Below are 18,754 nucleotides of genomic sequence, written 5' to 3' on the forward strand. Positions count from 1 at the left end.
GTGTGGGGAGGTTTGTGGCAGGATGGGTTTGTGGGAGCTCAGCGTGTGCCATGGGAAGGAAATGCGGGGGTTTCCCGTCGGCTCGAGGCAACAGTGCCACAAGTGCCAGGGGCTGCAGCGAGGCTCCAGCAGAGGCGAGAAGCCCAGTCCGTGAGGTGGAGCTGCAGGATGTGAGGCAGCAGTGCCCGCATCATGCCTGCAGCCTTGCCAAAGGTGTGGGGCAGGCCTTGGGGGTCCCGAGCATGTCTCTGATGGGGGGGCTGCTGTGCTCGTTGCAGCTCTGCTATGTCTGTGGTGAGCGCGGGGCCACTGTTACATGCCGGCAGAAGGGCTGCAAGCGCAGCTTCCACTTCCCATGCAGCTGCAAAGATGGCTGTGTGTCGCAGTTCTTTGGGCAGTACAGGTAAGAGCTGAGGAGCCTGGTGCTGGGCCACCTCTGCCTTCATCGCCCTGCAGGCAGCGCTGGCCAAGAGGGCAAAGAAGCTGCTTGCTCTGCCCAGCGGTGAGCCCGCAAGAGCCCTGCTGGAGCCAGAGGCAGGGTGTGGAGGGCTCCTTTATGCACCCCTTTTGCCTCCTCTGGGTGCTRGAGCAGAGTGGGAGGGTCTGCCCTCAGCCCTCAGCCCTCAGCCGTCAGCTGGCAATCCCTTGTTCTTGGCTCCTGGGGAGCAGGGACTGCGGGCTGGAAAGCCAGTGTCTTGCTCAGGCCTCCTCTCTGCAGCCCAGGTGCCCTGCTCGGCGCAAGTGCGCCAGAGCCCACCTCAGAGGGCTGATGCCCGGGCCTCAGCTAGAACGTGCCGGGACCCTTGGGTGGGAGATCCATGGGCAGGAAAGTGATGGGAAGAGCGCCATGCGCACATTGCCTGGGGAGCAGCCAGCCTCCGCAGCCTGTGGGGTAGTCTTGCCCAGAAAGGTGGGAGCACCTTGCCCACCTCTTCCATGTGCCACCCAGGTCCTTCTGCCAGGAACATCGCCCGGAGCAAACAGTGGAGGCGCAGCAGGATGGGGAGACCTCCTGCCTCATTTGTCTGGAGCCCGTGGAGGAAAAGCTCTCCCACCACACTCTGGTGTGCCCCGTGTGTACGCACACGTGGTTCCACCAGGGCTGCATCCAGGTAGGAGGCCCTTGCCGCACCCCTTGGTCATGGCAGGTGGCTGGCAGCAGGCAGTGCCCCGCTCACACTGCTTGCGCCTCTCTTGCAGCAACAGGCTCTGGGTGCTGGCTTCTTCTGCTTCCAGTGCCCACAGTGCAAAGACAGGGAGACATTCCTGTGGGAAATGTCTTCCGTGGGCATCCGAGTGCCCCTCAGGTAGGTTCTCATCTGCCCTTGCCCTGTGCCCACGAGACAGAGGAAGGGCACGAGCCTAAGGGGCAGGGGAGGCTCATGCCCTTGCTTTGCTTCGACCCGACAGACAACCCACGTGGGAGGCAGAGGGTGCCTTTGCCGAGTTGTATGAGAGGCACCGTGGATGTGATGCCAGCCGGTGTCTTTGTGCACAAGGCAGAGAAGAGGCAGCAGAAGAGGGGTAAGTCAGCAAAGCAGCAGTTTCCCCATGGCCCATGTGCCTTAGTGGCCGTCTCGCGCGCTCTCTGAAGGTCTTTGGGAGGTGGATGGACCCCCTCCGGGGGAGGGAGAACAGGCAAAGGCACAGCCCTTTTGCATGGGGACGCTGTGCTGCTGGGGCAGGAGGCATGCCCCTGCTAGCACTGGCCAAGCGGTGTGCCAAGGAGTGGAGGGTTGGCCTGGGGCTGTGCCCAGGCTCTTCACCTCCCCAAGAGCTCTGGGAGCAAGGGCTCTTGGCACTCAGGTGGGGCCAGCTCGGGGAGCTCTGCCGGGTACCCTCTTGCTTGCGCCCCTTTGTCCTTGGCTGCCTCCCTGGCGTCACTGCCAGCGCTGCCTGCCACTTTGGCTACCAACCCGTTGGCTCTCCCAGGCCGTGGCAACTGCTGCTTTGCTCCTCCTGTGCTGCCAAAGGCACGCACCGATGCTGCTCTGCCTTGAGGCCCACCACAGCCACGTGGGAGTGTGACGACTGTGCGGGCCTGGGCACCGGTAAAAGGAGAAGCTGGGTGCCCCCAGGTGCCCCCATGCCACAGCCAGGGCCAGGCACAGCCTTACTATGGCTGCTCAGGCTGGGCTTGGTAGAGTCTCTCTACTGCCTGGGGGCCAGTGCTCTGGCCTCTCCTGCCCTGGGGGCATGGGGCCACGCTGCTGACCTTCCTGCCTCTCCTTGCAGCCTCCAGCGCACAGTCGGGGACAGCCAGCTCCAGCACCAGCAGCCAAGCGGCAGCAACGCCCAGCTCCCGGGCTCCTGAGAGCAGCAGCCGGTCAGGCCAGACCAGGCCAGAGCGAAGGCCGGGCCGCTCGCGCTTAAGGCGCCACTCACAACATCCTTACGGCCGGCCCTGAAGAGCCAGCGCTGCCCCAGCCCACACGGGCTCCTTCTTCTTGGCAGCTCTGCGGGTCTTGTGGCAGGCCTTGTGGCAGTTCCCGGCGATGCCGCCGGTCCCCAGCCCCTGCCAGAGGGAGTGCGGTGGGGCCTGTGTCTGCAGCCCGGATGCCCTGCCTCCCCCAAGAGGGACACTGTCTTGCAGCCACGGGGAACCCCCCAGTCTCTGACTGTCAGTAAAGAGAACTGTATTTGAGCACTGTAGCAAGAGCTGTGGCATTCTTTAAGTTACGAGTGAGCTAGAGGGATGAAAGCCAGCTTTGTGCGAGAGTTCAAATTGCTGTAGAGCTGCGACAGGCACACTGGCCGCCCAGGGAGCTGAAGTCCGGAATTGCCGGGGTGGCCCAGGAGCTGGCCAGCTGGTGTCTGCACTGATGAGCCAATGGGCCAGTTTGTGACAATGGACCAAGGGGAGACAAGGTCACCGACTGCAGAGGCTGAGAGAGCTGGGACTGTTTAGCTTGGAGAAGGGAAGGCTCCGGGGGGATCCCATTGATGTTGCGAAGTATCTGATGGGAGGGTGTAAAGAAGATGGAGGTGGGCTATTCTCAGGGGTGCCCTGTGACAGGATGAGAAGCAATGGGCACAAACTGGCATGTATTATTATTCTGTGAGGATCATGATTGACGCTTTGGTCTAGATGGACCAATGCTCGGCCACAGAAGGCCTTCACACTGCACTATGGGGAGAGCGCACTTGACGTGGGCCCACCTGTCTTCCTCGTTCCAAATGGGCCAGCCTCAGCTTGAACCCTCCGATGTAACAAGACAGAATTCGAGGAACACAGCAGTTGATTCAGGAAACCAGAGTAATTCCTGTAACCAGAACAACGAGGGGACAGCATGTCTGGAATACCTAGGCAGGATATTTTGGGGAAACATCCACCCGAAAAGAAAGCAAGCACATGAGGTGCGCAGGCAAAAACCGTAGCGTCCTTTGGGCAGGCACAATGACGATAATGACTTTGTGCTCTGTTGATTTAAGGGGTTGTCCTCAGTCTGGGACGAGATCTGATGGCAACCCAACTGTTTCAGCTGCCTGCTTCTCATCAGGAATTTCTTGACTGGCAAGGTGTGGGCATGAGGCTTGTCAAGCAGCCCCTAGGTGTGTGTTGCCTTTCAGGAAGAGGGCGCAAAAGGGTGCTTTGTCACACTTCTCTTTTAACAGTGTAAGGACAGGGTTGACCCAAGGGAAGAAGTGGCAGGTACCTGCCCCCTGGGTAGCCAAGGGCTTTGGTTCCTGCCTTTTATCCTCACTGGTGGTTGTGGTGGTGTGTAACAGTGGGGGTCTGTGTCACCCCTGCTGGTAGTAGCATGTCACAGTGGCAGTTTATTGGAGCAGTACATCTATAAAGGGCCCTGATTTTCCCCACTGTCTCTCACCAAGACTAAATTGCATGAAGAAATGCGGGTAGTGTTGTCACTGAGAAGCTGACAGTTTACATGCTTTTATGTCTACTACATTCAATGTTTTCTTCTTTCTGAAGAACAGTTAATTATAGCGAATCTATTTTCTATTACACTTGACCATGGAAAAATCAAAAAGCTGGAGGAAACAGAACTGTGTTCCAAAGAACTGTTGAATTACATTCTATCAATGTTTGGTAGATGGAGAATATATATAGAACTGATTACTCAGGCAGAGGGCTTTTTTAGTAACTCTATTAGTTGGTCTGTTTTGCAGAAAATAATTTTTGATCTGCTCTTGTAATATTTAGCATCTTTAAAATGTTCTTTCTTGTAAGTTATAGCACTTTCCTTTGAAGATGTTTTTCTGTAAACATTATAGGAATTTAGAATAATCATATTATGAATGGATATATTTTGAATGTTATGAATTCACCAGTAATGCTGTCAGGGGAGACCTGGAAAGTATCAGTTGTGACTACATGGCTCTGGGAGCAAGGGCTCAGGTGGACAAGGGCATGGGCGCCCAGGCAATTTTCTGCTCAGTTCTTCCAGTGAGGGGGAAGGGCTTGAGGAGGCATGGACAGAACCTGTGAGTCATCAACTTGTTGTGCAATTGGTGTCAGCAATAGCTTTTTGGTGTCTATGACCACAGAATCCCCTTTGAGGACCAGTGTCTGCTTGGAATAGATGGGATCCATCTGAGGAAGTGGGGCAAGAGCATCTTTACCAATAGTCTTGCCAATCTGCTATGGAGGGCTTTAAACTAGGAATGGAGGGAGAAGGAGAGAATGACCAATGATCAAGTGAGGAAGTAGTGGATGGACTTAGCAAGAAAAGGGTGCGGGTTGATGTGAACAGAAGGGACCTCTTAATCAACAAAACAGGGCATCATCATGGGACCCTCTCTGAGAACTGAGGACTTCGAGGAAGAGACAGGATCCACCTGATAAGGCTGGGCAAGAATATCTTTGCCAACACACTGGCCAGACTGGTGGGGAGAGTTTTAAGCTAGACATGGCAGGGGAGGAAGATGGCATTCCACAATCAAGTGAGAAACGGTGGACTGGGGTGGTGAGCAAAGGGTAGAAGGTCTTGTGTACACGAGAGACCTCATAATCAACAAAACAGGTCTCTGTGGGGCCCACCTCAAGCATATGCACACAAATAAGGAAGTGGTGAGAGGACAGCATGATGGTGGAAGCTCTCAAATCCTTTCTGGGATATCAGCACAGCAGGGTGCCTCTCTGAAGTGCTTGTACAATAACATATACAGTATGGAGAAAAAAAAACAAGAGGAATTAGAAGTCTGTGTGAAGCTGCAGGGCTACAGTCTCATTGGGATCATGGCGACATGGTGGGACAGCTCACGTCTGGAGTGCTGCAATGGATGGATACAGGCTTTTCAGGAAGGACAGGCTGGGAAGGTGAGGAAGGAGAGTCACCCTTCATGTGAGAGAGCAGCAGGAATGCATGGAGCTCTGCCTAGTGACAGGTAAGGGGCCAGCTGAGAGCTTGTGGGTCAGGCCTAGCGGGTAGCCCAAGGTGGGTGATGTTGTAGTGGGTGTTTGCTATGGACTGCTTGATCAGGAAGAAGAAACAGATGAGGCCTTCTTCAGACAAATGGAAGAAGACTCATGTTCGCAGGCCCTAGTCCTCATGGGGGACTTTAACCGCTCTGATATCTGCTGGAGGGACAACATAGCAGGGTACATGCAATCCAGGAGGCTTCTGGAGTGCACTGATGACAACTTACTAACACAGGTGATCGAGGAGCTGATGAGGGCTAGCTTATTCAACAGGACTAATAGTTAAAACCCTGCTCAGCAAAGTATTCTGGCACATGTAAATGGACTTGCGGGCTTGATTCATGCTTTTAGTTATACATATAGTCACTTATTTTTCAATTCAGATCACATATTCTGGGTTCCTCTCCCCTGTATGAAACCCTCTGTAAGAGGGTTTTGTTTGTATGTCATAGCAATGCACTTCAGACATGTCTCTTTGTGAGTATCAACAACATATTCCCAGAGATTTCCAAAATATGACTACTGTGGGTCAAGGTCACTTGAATCATATCTCCCCAGGAGACACGTTTTGAATATTTGTCACTAAGCACCTCACAGATGTTGTTTATTATGCATCCCTCATTTTTTGGCATTATCATTTATTTCTTTGTAACAACTGCAAAAAAAAAAAAAAAGTCATCATTTCTGGCAGTAGTTGGAAAGTTACACAATGAAAGACCCATTACCAGATTGTCCTGCAATTCATCATGCCTAAAGTTATTATCACATAGTTCCTCCCCACCCTATATCGTGGCGGAACCCCAACTCTGCGTCTTGGGTTTCCCGTCTCCCCATCCCCCAATCTCAGTGGGTACCTAAAACTCCTCCCATTTGGACTGCCTTCCCTGTCCCATAGGTGCCCTGGTCATCCCATGCAGGAGTGTCACCTACCTGCAGGTTTGTGAATGCAAACTAAAATCTATTGTATTTCCCTTAGTTGGTAGGAGGTCTGGGAGAAAAGCCTAAGGGGGTAAATTTGCATGTATCTTTGAAAATCAGCAATAATATAAATAAGAATCTCACTGTATTTCGATAGAAGTCAAAAGCTAATGAGCTTATTTACCCTTGTACAGAGTTGTACACTTGGAATAAACAGAAGTTCAGAGAAGAGTTAAAAACTCTCCTAAATTTGAGATCAGCTCATCTGCAGTCAGAAGAAGATGCCAACTACTCAAAGTGCCTCACAGGCATACTCAGGTGCTGAAAAATACCCCACTTGGCTGCTGCCGGAGCCAGCAACTTCCATTATGAAGTATGACAGTGTGATGATCTTTATGTGACTGTGTCTGATAAACTGAGAACAATAGTGACATTAGTCATGAGGCAACTGAGTGACTGGTGATGCCCAATGATTTTTTTCAGGTAACTTGATTCTTGCATTAAGAGTCAGATTTTCAAAAAAGTTCATAGCTCAGTAGCACCATCTGCAGCTCCCACAGCTAGGGCCAAGCTTGGAAAACTATCTCCCTGTGGGCACCTTCTCCCAAAGGCTTGGAAAAATTCACTAATACTGCACTCATGCTAATTAGTCTTCCTGCGGATACAAGAATACTTTTTGTGAAAAGAACAATACTAACCTGGTGGAGAACTGAGTTAGTATCTTAGCTTTCTTATGGCTGGTTTGGGAATATCTAATCCAGCATTGTCCTGGACTGTGTAGAGAGGACTTTAAATTTTGCATAATACAGTTTGGCTTCTAAAGAGGTTCTAGAAGAGAAAAAGCAATTATGTAATTCAAAATTGAAGTGCATTGACAGATTTATGTGGGAAGTTTTCACAGTGCCTTTGCTCTGTGCCTATATTAAACCAAGTCTATTAATAGGGTGGAAATGTTTTGGATAACTCCCATGAACTTTCACATCAAACTCAAACTGAAACTGTTTTAAGGTTAAAAAAACCTTTCTGTGTACTTTCTGAGATTTGTTTTCTTACCTCTGTGCTTCCTGCTTACTAGACAAAACAAGAAATGGAAGGTTAAAAATGCAACTTGAGAAGCTATTCTCATGGTGTGCCTGACCTATCTGGCAGCCAGCACCATCAGAAATGGCCAAAGGACCTAGTTCTTCTTTGCAGAAGAAAGGGCTCAGCACGTTCCTGATTAGAACTGATAATCATAACAAATAATTAATGCAGTAAATATAGCCCTATTTTTGTTGGTAATTTTCTGAGATGTGTTGATTTCTCGAAATTCAGTGAATATCCTAGCCAAAGTGTTTCAGTCAGAAGTTTGACTTCTGCCAATGATTTACTGGTTATGATTGCATGTATTGCTTCAAGTGTTTGACACTCTAAAGTTAAATTGAATAGGAGGATTAGGATAAGTGGTGAAGCCCCTCCTGTGAAAACCTGTCATTTTAAACCTGAAATTTGCTTTACACCATGCTGATCCATCAGTTTTTCAGGCTGATCCATTATCATGAAAAATCTTCTTCAGGTACTAAGGTATATGCTATATGTGTAAATTTAGTGCTAAACATTTATTCAGTGAAGTTCTTCATCCACAAAGAATTCTTCACACAGCAGTTCAGCAAGTACATTAATGCTTGGACTACACTTTGTTGACATTTGGCTCCCAGGTGTCATCCAGGAAGACACTAATAGATTTTCCAAAATGGGTGAATTTTCTGAGATTAAAAACTGTCGATTGCTGTGATCTTATGCCAACTAATCAGCAGAGTTAAAATAATGTTACTCAAAAGATGTATGACTTTGCACACAATGAAAGTTCTCAAGCTGCCATTTCAATCTGCAAACATGTTTATTCATTTTTCCAACACATAATCCCAAGTTACACTTAGAACTCTGCTTACCTTGGTCATGCACATACATATCAACACACTTGAACATGCACGCACAGTTTTACAGAGGGTCAGTTATCTATTGTTTGTTCCCCTTGGCTTTTGCATGAGGGATGGTTAGCATTCTGTTTCAGACATTTCTAGCTGGATATTCCTTATACTCATTAATTTCTTTCACTTATGTACTTGATTAATGAATCACTCTGCTAATTCAAATAATCAATTTAAAGTGTATCACTGTGAAGCAAATGCTGTTGAAAACATTCTCTGGTCTCCTCTGTGTGGAGAGACTGTAGGATCCTGTTTACAGAGAGCCTTCTATGTGTCATGTGATGTATATAAAGCAGCATCATTCAGATTTTCAAATCTGGCCATTGTTGCATCCTTCCTTCTCATCCACACTTCTATTTTTAAAGTTGGGCTGACTTGTAAGTCCCACTTTGTCCATACTCCTCAAGTTAATTTCTAATACCTTTTCTCTTGCATTTTATCCACTCACCCAAAGAAGGTGTTGGCATCATCCAAGAGCTTCTGCAGACATGCCATTCTTGATCTTTTTCTCTCATATTCCCATCTTTACACCTATACAGTCTGTCTTATAGACTTCATTACCAGCACAGAAAAGATGAAAAGACTGTCAAAGAAAAAGAAAAAAAAAAAGATAGAACTGATGCTAGCAGATTGAACAGAATGATGGTTTAGAAATGTTTTATTTTTATTATTGTGGTTTTGCTTTTTAATCATTTTTTCTACCTTTCGGATTGTCTGGATTTGGCTTAAAATTTCTTATGTTTGTTTTTTAATTTGAGATGAAACTTGATAAAATGATTTGTTTGGGTTACCTCAAAATCACTCAATTTGTTCTGTTTCCAGATAGAAATTGTCTATTCTAATTTAGATGGTTCTTTGAAGCTAGCAAAATTGAACTTACTATTAGTGAGTGGCAGAATTAAGGACTAAATGTTTCAGGTAAAGTGGATCAAATCAAAGTGATCTTTTGTAATTCTGATTTAGATTATCGTGAGCAACTGACTGCTCAGTATAGGTAATGACACAAAAAATGTTTATGATGATGCTTTGTAAAAATGCAACATTTCAGGAAATCACAACATGTATAGTAAAGCAGCATTTTGAATTCTCAGGTAAACAAGAAAACAACACAAAGCCAAGAAAGACTTGAAAACCATAGCATTGATTCAAATCTTGATTCAAAAGTCTTAACTCTTGTTTTGGAGCATATTTCACATATGTCTTGAGGCATAATTGACAGAAAACATAGCACAAGGTTTTGTAATGTCTTTTTTCAGATATAGTATCCTAGAACCCTGCTCTCAGCTGTGCTATAATGTTAGCTGTCCCTCCAAGAGGTGGTAAAATCTCAGAAGGAAAACTGCCTCAATTCAGCACTGTGCCTAGCTTTGGCAGTTGGCATAATTGTCCGTATACCCACAGAGAATTCAGGTTACCAAACGCTTCCAAGAGAATGCCTAGAGGCCTGCAGGTCCAATTTGACAGTTCATAGACAGGACTAAAATAGACAATATTACTTGCATTCATGAATCTAGTTGACTTCCAGTAGATGTTTTTTTAAGGGATGCTATGAATGCTTGGCATCGACATTATGCTTTAGCTTGCCTATCAATAAATAGGAAGCAGGAAATTAATATTGTTTTGTTAATTAAATACACTGTCCTTAGCTCAGTACCCAAATAGCAACCCAGCTGCATACAGTAACTCTCATATGTTACTAAGTTTCCTGAAATAAGGCTACGTGCTGGATGACTCTTGCCTTTGCAACAATTTCCCTGTTTGTTGATATTAAAATCCTCTTGTAGATTCCCAGGAACATAAGTATTATGCATTTCAGAATGGCATGTACTAAGCAGAAATCCATGCTGACTTTTGAAGAATCTTCAACACAGCGAAGATAGCCCCAAAAGTAATTTTCCCATTTTTTATGTAGAATTACACTGTTATAAACACAAGAAAAGCATTTATTAAACAAAGCTTCTTTTACCCCAGTCTCAAGTACAATTCCATGCAACTTGAATTTCAGCTGTAAAAACTTTTCATTACTAAAGACTACATCTTCTCTGGAAATCAATGTAGTGTCTGAATAATGTGTTGTAAGAACCCATACCAATAATGCATGTCTTAACAGAAGCGTGCAGTGTTTAAAGGGCTGGGCGTCTGACTGGGTCTTTGTTAAAAGTGATGGTGTTCTTTAACAAAGATAATTTTGCAGTCCCCGTAACTAGATATTTCAGTACTTACATCTTTCCTAAACTTAGACTACGAACTTGAGGACTTCAGCCATTTCTTCCTTTATGGGTCTATATAATTCCTATAGTAGGATCCCAACTAAGGATTTGAAGTGCCTGTGGCATACTGTAGCACAAATGATATATCACTAATTAAGTGATTCAGGAGAGTAGGAAATTTTTGGAGGCTGCTAACTGTAGAAAGAGGAATCATTACAATCACAAATAAGTATAATGTAATCAGGACACTATACTCACACTACAGCCCAGTGAAGTGTCTCATTTACAATGAGGTTGGACAAAATATCCTGTGGTTAGAAGCAATCTCATACTGGCAGGGAGATTAGAGCTCAAAATGCCAGACTTCTAAGATTGGTTTGTTCATGTTTCTTGTTCAAAATCTAAGCAGCCAAAACTAGAGCAGTTTTTCAGTATATCAGGAATGGGTTTCCTGCATGTCCAACCACAAGTCCCTTCATAATCATGGTACTAGTCAATGGGCAGGAATATCAGCAGATAAACCCATTCTGCACTATTCGCTTCTAGCCAGAGGTTCCAGATCACAGTGACAGACACGATGACTCATTTTCCTCTGGTCAGTGTATTCAGAACTATAGTAGACATTTGTCCATTGCCTGGGAAGAAGAAAAAATGTTGCATGATTTCTCCATCACCTTGTCCTCCTGTACAAATCCAATACAAGTGTCCAGTATGCATGAATCACACTATATTTGTCCTCCAAATTATTTACTGACATACACACTGTGCAAGTTCATTAACTTTTTAGTGGGACACTTCTAAGTACATAACCTGCATCAAATATAAATCTATAAAATTTTTAAAGAATTGAAAGGAAATATCTGAATGATGCTTTAATTCCTTGGGGAAAATACTAAAAAAGCCCATGAGAGAACAAAAGTCTTTTGTCAAAGAGGCCTGTGATCAGTGCAGAGTTAGGTATCACTGCTCTGTCAGTCCTTCTAGGACACTCACTATTTTGATGTCATAGGTACATTCTTAGTACATAGGTCATGTGAACATGACTTACAAAGCTGTATTTTTAGCTTGAATGAATACATATTTTATGAAAGGAAGAGTTTCCTTCACAAAAAGAGCTTGCAAATGATGTGAGACTTATTTTTTTCCCACAGACTGTTACACATATGTTGCAGACATCAAGAGTAACAAAAGCTTTTAATCCAGCTAGCTAGGACAGCTGCATGAGTTAAAACATAGCTCTAAGTTCATTGATACATGTCTCTGCTACCAGATGTTCAACTTGTTTGCTCTGATACTCACTCAGAACTCTGTAAATTAAAGAATAATCTGTGATTACATTGTACTATGTACTCTATTACACTAAAGATTGCAGCAATTCCCTCAAAAAACTGTACAACAGTTGAGGACTAATTATAGTACAACATATGCTACGTTAGCTCTGTAAACTTTTTTTTCTCATGCAGAAGATGGTTCAATTAACATTGGCTAAATGATATTTCTGTTGCCTCACTGATTCCACATGAACATAACATCCAACCTAATGCTCTATGTGTATGTGTATTTTGACTCGCAAGTAAAGGAGAGTCAGGTTCACAGATCTGAAAGTGCTTATATTAACTTCACACCATACATCACTCCTTCTTCTCTCCCACAAGGGAAATATAAATCCCCTCAGACAGTCCCAAGGGAAAAATAAATTAGAATTTCTTTCAACATGACTTTCCAGTTTTTACTTTCCTGCTTTCTCATTTTTTTTTACCCTGAAGCTCATGAAGTCCTTCTCTCTGAGAGTGGGCAAAGTTATTAAATGGGAGAAAAGTAACAAGGGTGTCCTGCTATGCTTCAGTCTTCTAATACAGTAATGGTGCCCTGGGATCTCATCAGTGAGTTTCACAACATTTAATGTAAGAAATCCAGAAAATAAGCCAGTCTGCAAGCGCACATCCTTTTAACAAAGCCTAAGACACTGAACGTATCTACACAGTAATGTTAATTTAGTCCTGACTTAATGTGCTGGGCAGCAATATCTCACACTAAAAAACTGCAAAATATGTCATGCTTTGACCCAATATGAATCAGGAAAATTGAATCTTAACACTGAATTTGCTATTTGGATGTGACATCTGCAGATATCCAAGGAGAAACTTCTCACATCTCTTCTTAACTCTAACAGATGGTCTGAGGACCCCTGGTGTCTTCAGTGCCAGGACATGTGGGTTAGCTTCACCTGCCATTGCAAGCAGGGAACAACTGCTTAAACTGCTGCTATTAAGTTCTGCAGAACAGCCACACTTCTGGGTGCACTCAAGAGGGGAAACTTTGTGTGGACTAAAGAGACATGGGGGAATTCAACACATTTGGGAGAAATCCTAAGCTCTGTGATTGAAAGAGCCTCTCTGGTGGCATATACTTTGCTTTGTTGTACCTCAAATTAGGACCAGGCACATAGCTGGATGGCCCTATGTATATGGTCACTGTGCTCCACATGACCACTCTGAAAATCTCTTCATATTATAAAGTTTTGCTAGTGTATTGGAGGAATGAATGTGATGGTAGTGAGGGTGATAAGGAAGTTGTAAAACTGATAGGATGTTTTAACTCCAAAGTATTACAGATGTATCCTCTACAGACAAATAGTGCATCAGAAAATTATTACTCCCACGTTGCAAAACATTAACTCAGACTAAGGGCCAGCAGTTGTCTATAGGAATAGAGCATTATTAGATAGGGTGCAATTTCTCCTTCACTTACCTTATTACATTTACTGCTTGCAAAAATGGATAAAGAACAAAGTCTCCTTTCCTAAAAACTTGTGACCTCATCTTAGATGTGAAATGACAGTGAGACAGAATCTGGCAAAGAAGGGAAGAAGTGGCGCTAAGGCAATAAGATTATGTTGCTATGCAGCATGTGCATTTTCGGTAGTTTAGGGGCTTTTAAAATATTTTTATTGATTCACAAATAATGTCCAAGAATTAAAACTTTTAGTGAAACAATAGAAGTGGCAGTGGGAGAACTGACAGCAAGTTTCATGTGGATGGCATAAAAGGAAGGAGATTTTTGGTGGGAGCAGAGAAACTGCATTGATATTAGCACAATTGGTGTATCAGGAATTTGATTTAATAAAAGGTTGGATTTGGGTGGAGGATTAGTTATATGAAACTTTTATGGCAAGGACAGATCATTTAGACCAGAAACCGCTGTTTAGACAAAATGTTGTGGGAATAAAAGTCTAAGCTTAAGCCATGAGTCTAATGGGTAGCCAGCTAAGAAACTGGCTACAATCTACAGAAATGATTACTTCAAAAAAGGAGTGATCAGAGCTGACTATAGAGAACATCTTTAAAAAAGGAGACTGAATTCATCAGGATTACATTTTGTAGCAACCATGACTGTTCAGGCAAGTCCTTCACAGTCTACATTATTGATCACATTCACATACAATAACAGGAATATGCAAGACTTTAGTTACATATTCAGAACAAACTAAATCTGTTGTCACAGTGATCTCTTCATTTTGAACTGACACAGCAGTGTCTGCACTAGAAGGCACATTAGTGACCTCAGCAGGTGTGTTAGAGACTTTGTGCTGTGGACCACAGAGCACCAGGAAAATTAATGTTGAAAACAGGGAAAACGAAGTTACTTGAAGGAAAGTAGTCCACACTTATCTCAACGTGAATCACAGAATCGCTGAGGTTGGAAGGGACCTCTGGAGATCATCTAGTCCAACCCCCCTGATCAAGCAGGGTCACCTAGAGCACATTGCACAGGATTGCATCCAGGCGGGTTTTGAATATCTCCAGAGAAGGAGACTCCACAACCTCTCTGGGCAACCTGTTCCAGTGCTCTGTCACCTTCACAGTGAAAAAGTTTTTCCTCATGTGAAAGATATGTGAAAGATATGTGAAGATAAGTTGTTAGCCCTGGGAGAGCAGAGGGTTTTGAAACACAAGGTTAGGAGAGCCAGGACAGAGGTTTGGAATTTTAGCAGTTTAAATGCTAATTAGATTAGAGTTAAAACCCATTAAAAATTCTGATTCAGGCAAAAGCGAACATATCCAGAGCTTTGTTACATTTCTTCCTATTCACCTTTTGCTGAAAAACACCAGTTTTTCTTCCAGGCTACCCAGTTCTGTACTTCCCAGGCTGAAGAGGCAATGTTAGGAAACAAAGGAGCCTTGCAGAAAAGTTGGAATGAGAAATGGAAAGAGAAAATATATGCCTAGTTCAGAGAAACAGGATTGTTTCTGGTTACATTCTTCCCATTTGGGAATGTGGTTAAGTGCAGAATTTATTTACAAATAAAAATACTGGTCTGGTAGATGCGGATATTTTTACTGCTATAAAAAGCAGCCAGAATACTCAAGAGTTGCTTTTATATATAGTTTGTCATTTGGCTTCCCTTTGAGAGTGCGCAGAAGAATCCTGAGAGTTTTAAATTACTAATATATCAGAAAGAATCTACACAGCCTCAAGAATTGGGCTCATTTAGTGCTTAAAACACCAAACTCAAAGAAAACTTGCTTCTGTTGAGCATTTGCCAGTTCAGCTTTTCAGACATTGTGAAAATTAAATTTGATTGGACAAGTAAAAATCCATGGCATATATATATTAACTATATATAGACAGAGCAAGACTAAGAAAATTAATGGATATTTATATAAAATAAATTTTCATATTCAGGAATGATTTTTTTAATCAAGAAGGTGAGAAATAACATCTTATAGTTGCTTTCTTGTTAAAAGAACAGTGCAACATGTGCTCTCAAAATAGTAATTTTTTTCTTTTGGGGAAAATTAGAAGACATAAGTGTCAGAGGACAGATTAAACATTTGATGACCTGCCCAGCTATCTGGGTCTTTTTGTATCTTTACAGATAAATAGTGTTCCTAGCATTTATAAGAATTGATAAGGATATCGACAATTTTGGGAAGATGGATATGACCATATTAAAATACTGGATTTGCTGAGCTACCTCTGTATGGTGCCACCTGTTTTTATTCTGCTACAGCTTTCAGTACTCGCTATTTTTCACTTGACACATCTCCATAAGTTCCATTAACATTAATGAAAATTACATGTTCTTGTCAGATGGAGTCTAAATCTTGAAGACTGGAAACAATAGCTTTAATATTTCCTGCAGAGATGTCTGGGGAGAAGATAGGCTTAGTTCTACGAGCTGCTTCTTCCCTCACTGCTCATTATAACCATATGTCTACCTCTTAATATAAATTCTTGTTTTCAGAGCCACTGTATCCTTACTCAGAGGGGAAATTCATTAGATTTAACCAGCAGTAGTATTCAGAAAGTCTGCAAAATATGAAACAATGTATATGCTGTTTTGGGAAGTCTTGGAAATGTAGTTTAGGGTAGAGAGAATCCAGCACATACAGACACAGATTTCTCAGAAGGAATTACAAGGCCTGGCCTATGACAGGGCAAATCCAGGTCTTGTGATGCAGTCATGGGTCTCATGGCTCCTTATTTATTCATGGTTGCAACTGCTCCTGACTATTTGGGTGCCAAAAATCAAGGACTATTAAGGAACTGCATTGCAATCTGTTTATCATTTACCTACCTATTTTTGTTTATCATTTTAGGCTTAGATAAAAATGTACAAAAGTTTATTTGCAATCTATTGCAGAAAGTGTGTATTGACAAAATTTTTCATATCTACAGGTGGCAAAAATGTTTTTTGCATTCACTCAGGGTAGGAAGCAGGCTGCCAAAATCCCATTTAATTTGGCATGTAGACACCTAATTCAAAGCTGTGTGCATTCCTTCTAGACAGCAACCTAGACTTGCTACTTTCAAATACCACCTAAGTAGGCACCTACCTACTCAGCCTGAAAGCCCTCTGGGTATGCAGCTTTTGCCATTCAAACATGCTCCAAAGTGCTTGTTCTGGGAAGATGAGCACATATCCCCTCGCTAGATTTCCATCATAGTCCAGGTTTAGGTAGACAGACATCTACAATCTGTGCAGCTCCTGGAAAAAGTACTACTACATGTGTTTTTGCACTAAACTGCTAGTGGATAAAGCATTCACTGGCACTTTAAACTTTCCCTTAAACTTTTCTTTGGAGGTTTCTTTCCCTCTCCCTCCTCTGAGAAACATGCCCTGACCACAGCCCTGTGGGATGCTCGGAGTGGGAATGCCTCCTACAGCTCATCAGGGAGCTGAGCCTGGGAGCCAGGGATGCAGGTCATGAGGCCAAGGGAGGAATGGGAGCAGGGATCCTGTCTCTAGCCTGAGTCTGGGCATTTCTGTGGGGTAACGTTGGGAATCTGGACTTAGTTCCTAAAGCCATTTTGTCGGTAATCCATAACGATCTAAGGTTAAATGCATGAGCATCCCGAGGAGCAAAGATTATATTTTATTTGCATTTCTTTCTATGTTAAGTGACAGATTCAAAGTGGGATATATGCAGCACTACTGGTGAAAAACATGTGCATGCTCAGTCTTCCAGTGCTTAAGGGTTTGAACCACAAAATCTGATTCTACTCAAATGTCACTGAAGGGCTTCACAAAGCTCTAACTTCGTTTTTAAATATACTTCTGATTGTGATAGTTCTTTAAAGAGGAGCTGAATATTTTTGATCCCTGCTTTATCAGCCAAGATTTACCTTTACTGTTGCCAGGACACTGTTGCAATAGGTGAGATGTCACCACAGTGTGACTTGTACGAGGTCAGGAAGCTTCAGAGTTTGTATGTTATACATAGTGGTGTGTTTAAAGACAATTTCCTCTGATAGCTCACCTCTCCTTTCACTGTATGATAAAGTTCTAACTTTTGCAAGTGTTAAATGTAATACTCTGAAAAAAATATTAGGATAGCAATTAAAGAAAACAGATTAAAATAACCTCCACTGTAAGATGTTTCCTGTTGCTTACCTTCTTGTATTTTATGTTTTTTGCTGCTTCTTTTCTTTCCTGAATTGTAGGGATTTGTATTAGTTAGAAACCACTTCCCCTACATAACTCATAGCTCCCAACACTACTTGCCTTTTAGTAGCAAATTCTCTGGCATAGTTTTCCCATATTTTGCTAATCCTGATTTCACAAGAACAAAACCAAAAGAACAAAAAAGAAAAAGAGAAAAACCAGACAAATTAACCAAGCAGCCAAACCCACTGGCTGAGCAAAGCAAAAGTATGATGATCACTTTCTTTTTTTTTTTGTTTTTTTTTTTAGGGAGAAAAAATATTTTTGAGCAATGGAAAAAAAGGGGGAACCCCAAGAGCATCAGACGTAGCCAACAGTAGCACTCTTCTTCAAGATTACAGATCTGGAGGCCTGTAAATCCTCATGCTGACAAGGGTCTAAAACTCAAATCTTCCCCTTCCCTGAGCGCACTGGTCATTAGGCTGCTGTAAAACTTATGACTTCATTTTGAAAATAAAGCAACAATGACCAGATTTTGTGAACAACCAGTGCCAGTTAGGGGATCTCAGAGGATATAGTGTCACTTCACCTAGCTTTTGGCTAATGATCAGCTGTAGGCAGGAGTTCAGAGTCCAGAAAGCTAATTCACAGTGTGAACTGATGTGGAACGAAAGTTCAGGATCCCAAAAGTTAAGCAAGAGGCACCTGAAACTTTTGGTGCTTCCAGGATTAATGGGGCACCAAGCAAAGGCTTTCTGGATCACAGTTCTGGCCTTTGGATCCAAAAGTTCATCTAATTGGTCTTCCAGAGTGATTCAGCCCTTCTCTTGGTTCTCCTCTACCTAATACCATCTTAGACAGTGCTCCAGCCACGGGAGTCCAAAGTACATTGGTCTAGGGCTATGCTCATGCTGAGCTGTTAATACTCACCCTCTGCTCACTCCACAGCAACGGCATATTAATCCTGAGTTGGAAGACTTTCAGCTTTCTATATGAGTACTGCAAAGCAGTTTAAAGAAATGAGACCTGTTTAGAAGCTGTGATCTGATCTATTTCGGGGAAATTGTTCCAGCTAGCCACAGGGTGGCTATTATCTTCCACTGTTCAAGCAAGAAGAAACAATTAAAAAAAAAAAAAAAAAAAAACCTGGTAACGCTGGGGAGGAAAATTAAGTAGCTGTAGCAACAATTTAAAAAAAAGCAGCTCAGCAGAGATTAAAAGAGAATTAAAAGCAGCAGGCCCTACCCACTGCCCAATTTTAAATCAAAGATACGTGTGGTACTTGCTGCTGAGATTTGTGGGTTTGAACTAAATTCTGGAAGAAAAATGTTTGCCAAGTTGAGTGAAGGTAATCACTCCTTTGAAATTAAAGACTTGCCCAACC

The 18,754-nt window shown here is 43.4% G+C and overlaps 1 protein-coding gene across 1 annotated transcript; it reads left to right on the forward strand.

Moving 5' to 3' along the window:
- Window positions 1-50: 50 nt before the first annotated feature.
- LOC112969936 (PHD finger protein 7-like) lies at window positions 51-3,378 on the forward strand. Its single transcript, XM_026073781.1, has 6 exons — window positions 51-403; window positions 950-1,112; window positions 1,201-1,307; window positions 1,411-1,524; window positions 1,933-2,051; window positions 3,089-3,378. Exons 1-6 carry the CDS (start codon window positions 51-53, stop codon window positions 3,376-3,378), a joined length of 1,146 nt encoding a protein of 381 aa, XP_025929566.1.
- The last annotated feature ends 15,376 nt before the right edge of the window (window positions 3,379-18,754 follow it).

The sequence above is a fragment of the Apteryx rowi genome, unplaced genomic scaffold, assembly GCF_003343035.1.
Source record: "Apteryx rowi isolate R43461 unplaced genomic scaffold, aptRow1 scaffold_378, whole genome shotgun sequence".
NCBI lineage: Eukaryota > Metazoa > Chordata > Aves > Apterygiformes > Apterygidae > Apteryx > Apteryx rowi.

Bases quoted from the DNA above. Each gene is read 5' to 3' on its own strand.
- LOC112969936 (XM_026073781.1), top strand. From the start codon at position 51: ATGGGAAGGAAATGCGGGGGTTTCCCGTCGGCTCGAGGCAACAGTGCC. The intron at 404-949 runs GTAAGAGCTGAG...TGTGCCACCCAG, and splicing joins CAGTTCTTTGGGCAGTACAG to GTCCTTCTGCCAGGAACATC. The intron at 2,052-3,088 runs GTAAAAGGAGAA...GCTTTGGTCTAG, and splicing joins CTGTGCGGGCCTGGGCACCG to ATGGACCAATGCTCGGCCAC.